The sequence below is a fragment of the Meles meles genome, chromosome 13 (genome assembly GCF_922984935.1).
Source record: "Meles meles chromosome 13, mMelMel3.1 paternal haplotype, whole genome shotgun sequence".
Lineage (NCBI taxonomy): Eukaryota > Metazoa > Chordata > Mammalia > Carnivora > Mustelidae > Meles > Meles meles.
The window spans coordinates 54,214,763-54,225,273 of NC_060078.1; the positions used below are offsets into that span (position 1 = coordinate 54,214,763).

The 10,511-nt window shown below is 41.6% G+C and overlaps 1 protein-coding gene across 2 annotated transcripts; it reads left to right on the forward strand.

Moving 5' to 3' along the window:
* The first annotated feature begins 213 nt into the window (after window positions 1–213).
* SLC35G1 (solute carrier family 35 member G1) lies at window positions 214–8,095 on the forward strand. 2 transcript variants are annotated; one of them, XM_046027862.1, is made up of 3 exons: window positions 214–453; window positions 4,956–5,136; window positions 7,160–8,095. In XM_046027862.1, the coding sequence occupies exons 1-3, from the start codon at window positions 276–278 to the stop codon at window positions 7,896–7,898; spliced, it is 1,098 nt and encodes a 365-aa protein (XP_045883818.1). In that variant the 5' UTR covers window positions 214–275; the 3' UTR covers window positions 7,899–8,095. The 2 variants fall into 2 exon arrangements, with proteins under 2 accessions (XP_045883818.1, XP_045883819.1); XM_046027863.1 differs by having other exon boundaries at window positions 5,028–5,136.
* The last annotated feature ends 2,416 nt before the right edge of the window (window positions 8,096–10,511 follow it).

Consider the following 10,511-nt stretch of genomic DNA (forward strand, 5'->3'; position numbering starts at 1 on the left):
TGGCCAGTCTAGCCCGACCGCAGCAGAGTGGAGCACGCCCTTGGACCAGTTGTGGGCACCAGCCCCAGACCAGAGAGGTGGCCGGCCTCCTCCTGTGCAGGAGGCTCCAGGAGCTGAAGGTAAGAGTGCAGCGGAGGACAAGCGCGGTCCCCGGCAGGGGGAGGAGGGCCGCGCGCGCATGCGCCCCGCCCCGCCGCCGGCCGGAAGAGCCGGGCAGCGGAGCCGCTGCTCCCCGCGCTAGTCGCCGCGGCGCGGGGGAGAGCGCCGGCCGCGCGATGCGGCCCCTGGACAGCTCCGGGGTAGCCGAGGTGCCAGAGCCCGGGCTGCGGCTGACGGACGACGCGCCGCAGGGCGCGATCGAGGAGCCCGCGGCGGCCGAGGCAGCGGGGACGCCCGGCACCGGCAGGTGCTGGCTGTTCCGCTCCTCGCCGTGCGGCTTGTGTGCTCCGCAGGGTGAGTGTGGGGTGCGGACCCGGGCGCGGGTCTTGCTCCTTGGGGTAGGGGTGAGGGTGCAGGCTCCAGCGGGCGGGGGTCCCCGCACAGCTGCGGGCCTGGGGCTCAGTGAGGACCGCTGCCCCATCCCTACCCTGCTCAGAGCTGGGAAAAACCCTCGAGCCCTCACCTGGGGGTCTGCAAAGCAGAATTTCGTCCCCGCTGGCGCGATGACCGGAGAAAGTTTCTGATTGTGTTTGGAACCCTTTTGGGATTCTGAAACTGTTCCTATAATTAAAGTGTTGCGGGCAGGACAGCGGAGTCAGATTGCAGTTTGGTGCGCCCTGCCGGAGGTTGGAGGTTGGGGGGTCAGTAAGAGGCCATCCCGCAGCCGGCTGAGATTGGTAAGGAGCTAAACTCTGAACACTGATGACGGCGGTGAGCGGTGTTCCTTCAAAAGGAAGTTGAAAAGCAGAGTATGGGGCACGTGGGTGGCTCAGTCCGTTAAGCGGGGGACTCTTAATCTTGGCTGAGGTCTTGATGTCAGCGTTCTGAGTTCAAGTCTTCAGTTGAGCTCCATGCTGGACATAGAGGCTACTTAATTAAAAATTAAAAAAAAAAAAAAAAAAGGAAGCATAGAGTGTAGAAATGCCTCAGAATCTCAGAATCTTGGAAAGGCCAAGTTGACTGAGGAACCACTGGTTCTTTTGGGGTTGGGAGGACTTATTTGTTCTTGTATATATTTATAATAGCTCATATTGAACTAAACCAGCATTCCATTATTAATATAGTAAATATTTTGTGATTTTTCCCTATATTTCTAAATTTGAATCATTATATCATAGACCTGAAACAAATACAGAAGGACTTTCTTGGCAATTAATCCTAAACAAGGCAGAGGCACAATCTTACATTAACATTGTTAGGAGGTTCACAGACCTGTCTTCCAGAGCCCAGTATCCTGTAAAAACATCTTGATCTTGTTCAGCCTCTTTCTTCCACAAATGAGGAAAGTGAAGCCCAGGAAGATGAGGGCTTCAGGGCCGGGGTTGCCTTGTTTTTCCCTAGATCTGGCATATGTGGGTGAGACATGGCATAGGTCCGTGTAGCACCAAGGTTCAGGATCTCAGCATGCCAGAGACCCACGCCAAGGCCCTTTGTGCTGACCACAGTGCTACTTTAAGCATATTCCTCTACCCACCTTGAACATCTTCCTTGAAGAACTGGAAAAAGGTAGATCGCCTTTCAAGACAAAGTTACAGTCTGCACCATCTCATCCCCTCGGTGGCCTCCACCAAGTGTGACCCTGGATTTCTGTGCCTCTTACCCAGCCCCAGGTCCCCCTTTCTGTATTATGAACTTTCCAGTTTAGAGAGAGGAGCCCCAGATGACTCTTGCTCCATGTTTGTCCTAAATGCTAACAAATGATCAGACTTCTGATTATTTATGCATGAGCTGGTAGCTACAGAGCAGGGGTTCCTGTGAGCTGTGGAGCTGTGTTGACCAGATGTGCAGCCCATGAAGAGGTGTATTTCTCACATTATCAGTTATTATGGCTGAATGTCATTTTGGTGGAATGCTGAGTCAGTTCTTATGAACTCTTAAATGTTTCCGCTGTTGTGAGCCAAAGAAATACTGTACACTCAGGCAGCACGTGGCAAAATGATAAAGCTACGTAAGCTACTGCACTTAGGAATCTTGTGGAGTATTTTAACTGCAAAGAAAATTGCTAACATAAGATTTAGTAGTACTTATTGTAAGATAACCAGATAATATTCTGAAAACAGGATTGCCAGAGAAATGTTGTCATTGAACTTTGCGACAGTTATCATTTTAACGGCTTGATCATGGGTGTCTCAAGAAAGCTCATTTTCAAGTTCAGATTGAAACTTACCAGTTTTCTACATTGTGGGATAACCTTCACAGACAGCATACAGCTATCCTAAGACATCTATTTATTTTCTTGAGGGACAGTGTCGATTTTGGACTGAAGCAAGGAGAAATTGTCTTCGCTTTTGTGCCTCATATGCCCCTGGGAGGAGTTGTCTGTATGTAGCACTGGTTCTCGAGCTGGTGGAGCTTTCTACAGTTGCAGAGAGCCTGTATCAGTGGTCTGGGGTAGGACTCGGGAACTGAAGTTTAAAAAGTTACTCAGTCGATTTTTATTCCCAGCTGGGGTTGTGAATCACCAGTTTAAAGCAAAGAATAGAGAAACGGAGCAACTTTTCAGTTTTCTCCTAACTCAGGAAATTGCACTGTGGCCCCTTACTTAATTTGAATTATTTAGAGTTGCCAAATTATTAGCTATGCTTATAGTGGAATATGATCATAGAAGCACATTACATAAGCAAATGCCTCTTTGGATTATGCTGCTCTCTTGCCCATCTCCATTGGCAGAATGGAAATTATTATTCAGTAAGACACAGTTCTGCCTGAGTAGAACCAGGCCTCCCCCCACATAATAAATAGTCAAGTTCAGCCAGGCCTTGTAACAACTCCCCTCTTCCAGTCAGCAATCATGGGCCTTATGTGTTTATAGGCAAGAAAATATGTGAGTGGCTGTGTTTCAAGAGACAAGATAATCAGAATCAGGGGTGTAAAATTAAGTTTTAAAAGAGTTAAAGTATCATGTTAAGTTAAAATACTCCTGGAGAAAAATTTAAAAGTTTAGGTTGGAGAAGGTCATTGAAATATAGACCAGGGAGATGTTTTCTGTCCTTGATCTTCCTGTTCTGAGGGTGTAGTTTCTATGTATGAGTTGGGTTTCTTTTAAGAAAAACTTTTATTTGGACCTGAACTCTGAAATTTCAGAAGCTGAACTCTCAGGCTGACCACAGCCAAGGCATGTATTTTGTGGTGCTTAACTTGGAAGTCTTCTAAAGTTTCCTTCTCATGGGCTAAGTGAGTATGTACAGTTTGTTTCCGTGGTATCTGAGCACATAGGCAGTGAACAGAAAGTGGAGGATTCGGGAACTTAAAACATATCACCCTTGATGTGACGACCCCTAGCTCCAAATGATTTTCTTCGACTGCACCTGGAACCGGAAGAGGGCGAGGCCTCTGACCACAGTGGCATCTTTTACTGCACACGTCAGGCTGTGGAATGCTCCTGGAAAGATTGTGCATCGTCATACTTTGGTCCCCATTCACAAAGTGTTTGTCACTCGTGGGCAAAGGTATCTCACGGCTATGAGGTAGTTGAAATGTATTACCTGGTGTTTGCATTTATCAGAGAAGGGCATTTTTTAAAAAACGTTATTATGCAATATTGTTCTATAGCTGAGTAACATGTGAATTCCTAGACTGGAATGATGATCCTAGTTTTACTATAAACTGCAACTGCCCAAACTATACACTCTTGCATTTTGCTATGCTTTTAACTGCTGAGGGCCAGTAGTGTTTCCTTCTTATTCTCTCCTTGTTTCTGTATTCATTTCAAAAAAGAAAAGAAATATTAATATATTCCTCAGTGTGTCACCTGCCTTTTAGGGAGCTCTCTGCTTATCCTGTTCCCTTTAGCTTCCCTCTGCGTGATGGGGTTGGAAGTGGGTATGAGATTGAAAACAGGTTCTGCTCCTGTCTTAGGTAACTCAGATAGAGAAAGTGGCAAAACAAAAGTTTAATGCTCATACACACTGTCGTTAATGGATTGAATATGTGATGCTCTAGAGAAAGCAGAAGTAGCAGAAGTTTCCTGATTCAGATCTAGCCAAGAAGTTGGTGCTCAACGACAGTTCTGATTTTTAAAAAATTTTGTTTTAAAGCACTTTGAGGTCAGAGGGGTAGATACCCTAGGCCCCTGCCCTCGAAGAGTTTATGCTGTAAACAGAAGATCAGTCATAAACCATGAAAAGTAAAAGATTTGATTAACGGTTCAAAATAACAATGGAGAGACTTCCCAGATTATGCTATCGCCAGTTGTGTTAGACTTGGCATCTTTCAAGTTCTCTTGAATTCTTTCATTCAGCAAGTATTTAATCAGGGTCTTCCATGAGCCAGGCATAAACAGAACAGTGAGGTCCCAGCCTGAAAGAGTACACAGACTTGTTGGGGAAGTAAGATAATCAACAAGGAGCCATATGACACAGCTATAAACTGTTGTCCAAAAAAGAATACTTTCTTCATAAAGCCCGGTTCACCAGTGAGATGATAAAAATTATCCATTAGAAGCCTTTTTCTCCAGCCATTTTGACAAGCATTTCTTAAAGATTTCTCTCACCATCTTGGCAAGCATTTTTACTTCTTTTTGACTTACAAGTGAGGGGTGATTCTTCAGTGAGCCAAAGGAAATCCGTTTTATAGGGTAAAGCTGCTTTAAAAATTATGGGTTTAAATTGTTGCTTTGCTGAATGATTCTTCACTCCTGGTAGAGAAATGGTTCAGATCCAGAGAATGGATATGCTTAGGAGATAGCATTCGTAGCCTGTTAGCCATTAACACTGTACCATTTTTCTCAATCCTAACTGAAAATAATAAATCATATACTTGGAAGCAAGGACTAACCAGAACTTAATCTTTTTCAGAAGCCAAGAAGAAAGCACCCTGTCCTGGACTTGGCTTGTTTTATACATTATTGTCCGCCTTCCTTTTCTCAGTGGCCTCTTTATTTGTTAAAAAAGTGCAAGACGTCCATGCTGTAGAAATTAGTGCATTCCGATGTGTGTTCCAAATGCTAGTCATTATCCCTTGCTTAATATACAGAAAGTAAGTATTTCTTATCTGCAAAGTAGAAGGTATTAACAAATGTTTGTAAATCTTTTGACCTGCTTAAATTATTTATTCTCTAGCATCTGCTTTATCCCTCCCATAGATTTACCAGTTGCTACATCCTTTGGCTCTGATTACTAAAAAGTCACAAGGACCCACCCACAGAAGATGCTCTCATAAGCACAAACCACATGCCCAGCAAAAGAGGGGAAAGAGATTCAGTTATTCTCCACTCCCCATTTTGAGAACAAAGCATTCCTTGTATAGTTTCCTCCATCTTGTACCACCCTCCCTTCTTTCCCTTGGCACAACTAGTATTTAGAAGAAAAAAGTAAATGAAAAGAAGTGGTGGTGTCTCCTAATACCAAGATTTCTTTAAGTAGAATGGACTGCTCTGTTATCTAGGCAAATAGAAGGTTACCTTAATAATGTGGGAAAGAGAAAAGGTAATCTCAAGCAAGGCCTTTTAAATAGTTTCATGTTTAGTGTCCTCATCTGTGAAATGGATGGAATAATACTCTTTGTCTTCTATCTGGCACCTTGGCTGCAAGGGCCAAATAAAATTTATTATAGATCAGAGTGCTTTGTGTAGAATGTAACACGTGTAGTATTTGAAAACTATATTCCCACCCTTCCTGATCATTCCCCACCCTTTCCCAGGTTAAATTATGCCTCTCTCACACCTATTAGAATCTCTACACACCCCCGTGTACTTAGAACCCTTAGAGAAGAGACTGGTTGGGTCCCTGGTGGCAGTCTGGCTCTTTCTCTCTTTGGGCAAAAATGCTTAAACCCTAAACTAAATGCTTCAGTCAGGTGCCGCCAAAGTCTCCTTGTATCTGTAACATAGTACAGATGCATTTGGAATAGTCTCACCCTGTATCCTGAGGATTTGGTGAAAAAGATGAAAACTTACTAATTAATACTGTCAGAAATTCCTGTGGAAGTGTGTACAAGTCTCGGTATTTTAGGAAATGACTGTAAGACTTCAGAAATTTCTAAGGGTGATAACAGACCACTGACGCTAACACAGTTATCTTCCCCTTAATAAAAGAAGGCATTAGAAGAGTTTTTTAAATCCTTAGCACCAATCTGTTTTGACCCATTTTATGTTTCATTATCATGGAAGATGCATATGGTATTCCAAGTATTTCCAAAGTATGAGTCAAAGATGACCCACCCTTTCTAACTCCAGAGACCCAGCAGTCCTCATGTCAGGCCTGCAGGGCTAGACTTCACATAGATGTTCAGTGCTGGTTCCAGGTCAGTGAGCTGCACTAGCCTGATGTTTACCCAGCACATTGCTTGGTAAATATTTAATTTTTTAAAAAATTGAGTGGCAGTTATTATACTTATCCAAATGCTGTATGTTCTTTTTCAGTGTATTTTAACTCTTCCTGCAGAGAACAGTCAAAAGTTGTCTCACATTCCAAGGCTAAAATACATTTTAGCATTACCTCAGCTTTTATAGAAAAACTCATAAGATTGGCAATGCATACCAGTCAGCACCAAGTTTTCTTATGTAGAAACAGCTCAATCTGGAAATTGTATTTATTATAATTATATTAATAATTATAATTATATTAATAATATTATAATTATAATCACTTACTATCCCTGTAGAAAATTGAGGGAAATAAAGAAGAAAAATTACCTGTGAGTCCATCTATTAATGTTTACCCGCTATGAACATTTCAATACATTTTCCTTTTTGTTTTTTTTTTTTGCAAGCCTGTGTAAACATAGGAAAAATTGTATTTGCTGAATTATAATTATACGATTTATGGAGTACTCTTCTGCTATTTTTGCTTCTACTGTGAACACTTTTCATGTCTTTAGCTATACTTAGAAACCATTTTTTAAAGGTGTGTATTATTCATTTGTGGGCATTATTATAATTAATTTACCAGTCCCTTATTTTTTGACAGTTAGGCATTCAAAAATTATATTTAATCAAGAATTGCAATATTAAAAACATACTAAGTTGGTTTAATGTGCGTTCTTCCATTTGAATTTACAGAACTGGGTTTATAGGCCCCAAAGGTCAACGAATTTTCCTCTTGCTCAGAGGAGTCCTGGGTTCTACGGCCATGATCCTACTGTACTACGCTTTCCAGGCAACATCTCTCGCCGACGCCACTGTCATCACGTTTAGCTCGCCCGTGTTCACGTCTATCTTCGCTTGCATATTTCTCAAGGAGAAATACAGCCCTTGGGATGCCCTCTTCACCGTCTTCACCATCACCGGGGTGATCCTTATCGTGAGGCCCCCGTTTCTGTTTGGCGCCAGCGCCGCGGGCGGGGGGGAGAGCTACTCCCTTCACCTCAAGGGCACGATCGCAGCGGTGGCGCACGCTGTGTTCGGCGCCCTGACCCTGGTCATCCTCAGAAAGATGGGGAAGTCCGTGGACTACTTCCTGAGCATCTGGTATTACGTCATCCTCGGCCTCCTGGAGAGCATCATCATCCTCTTCATCATCGGGGAATGGAGTCTGCCCTACTGCGGCTTGGACAGGCTGTTTCTCATCCTCATCGGCCTGTTTGGTTTGGGGGGTCAGGTGTTTCTCACGAAAGCCATCCAAATAGAAAAAGCAGGGCCAGTGGCAATAATGAAGACTATGGACGTGGTCTTCGCTTTCATCTTCCAGATTATTTTCTTTAACGATGTGCCCACGTGGTGGACGGTGGGCGGGGCCCTGTGCGTCATAGCCAGTAGCACCGGCGCTGCGGTGCGGAAGTGGTGCCAGGGTTCCAAATGAGGTTTGCGGCCACGTGCAAGGTCCCGGGGCAGACACGCCATGCCACGCGTGCACACAGCTGGAAAGTCCGCATTTCCTTCACTGGTCATACTTAATAAATTTCGTAATTACAGTACCATTTTTGAATACGGTATGTCTTTAATTAGCTTAAGAATTTAGCCAGTCAGTGTGGTAGCAATTTTTTTTCTCAATTGTTTTGGTTTTTTTTTTTTGCTGTTGGGGTGGCATTGATAAAAGGACAGATCATTAGTTGAAAAAAAAACAAAAAAAATGTTCCATGACTGGTATAAGTATATGTAATTTTTTAAAGTGTATTTTTGGTACTGATGGGATATATGTGGGTAGGAAATTTCAGATGCCCTTTGAGCAGTGTAGACGCTAAGAAACTTACTGATTATAATGCTGCTATAATTGGTATTATGTTGGAAATTCATTTGAAACCTAATTCCATTTCGGAGGCCAAAGCTGAAACTTGGAAAAGGTGCCTACTTATGGTGTTAATAATACAAATGAATTAGCCTTATTTTCAAGGCTTCTATAAATGATTATCATTCTTTTAACCCATATGAGTGCCTTTTCATTTTGATGCCAGAATTTTTGTATGTAAACTTTAAAAAAAATTTTTTTTTAATCACCAGGTTTGGCTAGAAGTTTTCTGTTTCATTGGCATTCACGACTGTAGCTATCATTCTGTAATTTTAAGTTGTCCTGTTTTTTTGAAACTGCACTACATTTTTCTTAACTTTCTAAGATTTCAGGCCTTTAAACCACAAGAGAGAAATCTTGGCATAGCCAGTGTGCACATTTCCATGCTGAAGTACTTTCCCCTCACTAGAAATGTGATTTTCTATAAATTCTCTTTGAATTTAGAGTGTGATGCCAAATAAGATTTTCTCAGGATTTTATTAGGTTGAGCCATATGAAATTGCTGAAATTTTACCTTTTTAACTTACAAAAACAATGGTTTCTTATGGTTCACCCTAATAGATACCTTCCTTACCCTCTCTACACCAAATATTTAGAAGACTGTGGCATATATTTTTTTAAGACAACTTTTTAAAATACAGTAATCCTATTAAATTTATTTTTGTAGTCCTTTTCCCTTATAGAATTACATGTAATAATGCTTCATGTTACTTGTTAAATGTAAAGATATGAATCCATGGTTGATTGACTTTTGTAGTTTCTTGAACAGAAAAAAAAAATCACTGTTAAATTCTAGTATATCAGTATAGTATTAAATGTTAGTGCTGTACCATGATACTAATTTCATGAATTCAAATGACATTTTTTATCTGGAATTTCGTCAGGCCAATCCTCTGCAGTTACAGAGAGAATGTAATATTTAGGAACGCTTGGGAGGTTAATCAGGAAGTAGAAAGTAGACGCGAATGATTCTTTTATCACAATGAACTCTTTATTGGTGAAGCTATGATGGTTTCCAACTCTTACTGTGCAACCTAGCATCTGTTATTATCTTAAGCCTAAAGATTTGAACGATTATAGGCTCTTTCTCTCCCTTTCATCACAGAATTCTTCCAAAGAAAGAACGAACTTGGCTTCTGAGGTTTATGCCTTGGTAAGAAAGGATCTTTTCCAGTAGTTCCATGGAGGAAATTTTTAGCTTGCTGATCTTCCCAGATGCTTCCCACCTGACAAATCCTAAATGAAGTCTACTTAAGGGAGTCACACTATCATTATAACTTTAGCCTAAACCGCAATTTTTGGAGTTTAGCGTTGCAGAAGCATCATTTTGCAAGAATGTTAGATAGTTACAGAATCAGAGCATTTTAGAGCTCAAAGATCCTCTTGTAGGAGCCATGCTGCACAGATAGAGATGCTGGGGAGGGGATCTGTCCAAGATGGGTTTCCATGGCCTGCTCCTTCCCTTTTTTCCATGATAAAGTGTGGAAAGTAAAGCACTGCTTAAGCTACCTAAGGTAAATTAACTCAGGGAACCCTCTCCTGGTTCTTTACCTTGCACAATGAAAGAACCTATGGGACTTGGAGAGTTAAATCCCTTTGGGCCTGTACACTAGAGATGAGTTATTTCAACAGTGTGTGGTTTAAGTACTTGAATGTCACAATATATGACCAAGGTTGGAGAAAATGTTTCTTCTCTAAACTTTTACAGAGTGTCATTCTTAAACACTTTTATAATGTCCAAAGTATATACAAGGATGTGTATTGTAATGATTTATGAGTGTGTATATTTTGCAAAAACTGTAGTTTCTATATCTTGAAAATATTTTCACAAATTGTTTTTATTATAATTACTAATAAAGTTAATATGAAAGAAGGCTATATGTTGGTTTCTATGATTATAACAAATGTGCTCGCTAATCTAACTTACTTCCTTTTTCATCCATGTGCTTCAAAATTCATTTTGTAAAGGATATGATCCCTAGTCATTCACCTGTGATGTAATCTCAAGTTTCAATTTTTTTTTTAAGATTTTATTTATTTGTCAGGGAGAGAGCACAAAGCAGGAGGAACGGCAGGCAGAGGGAGAAGAAAGCTCCCTACTGAACAAGGAGTCTGATGTGGGACTCAATCCCAGAATCATGACCTGAGACGAAAGGGCAGAAGCTTAACCAACTGAACCATCCTGGC

What these genes read in the sequence shown, in the direction of transcription:
- SLC35G1 (XM_046027862.1), top strand. Translation starts at nt 276, where the DNA reads ATGCGGCCCCTGGACAGCTCCGGGGTAGCCGAGGTGCCAGAGCCCGGG. An exon ending in CGGCTTGTGTGCTCCGCAGG is followed by an intron (nt 454 to 4,955) that starts GTGAGTGTGGGG and finishes AATCTTTTTCAG; the next exon opens with AAGCCAAGAAGAAAGCACCC. An exon ending in CCTTGCTTAATATACAGAAA is followed by an intron (nt 5,137 to 7,159) that starts GTAAGTATTTCT and finishes TTGAATTTACAG; the next exon opens with AACTGGGTTTATAGGCCCCA.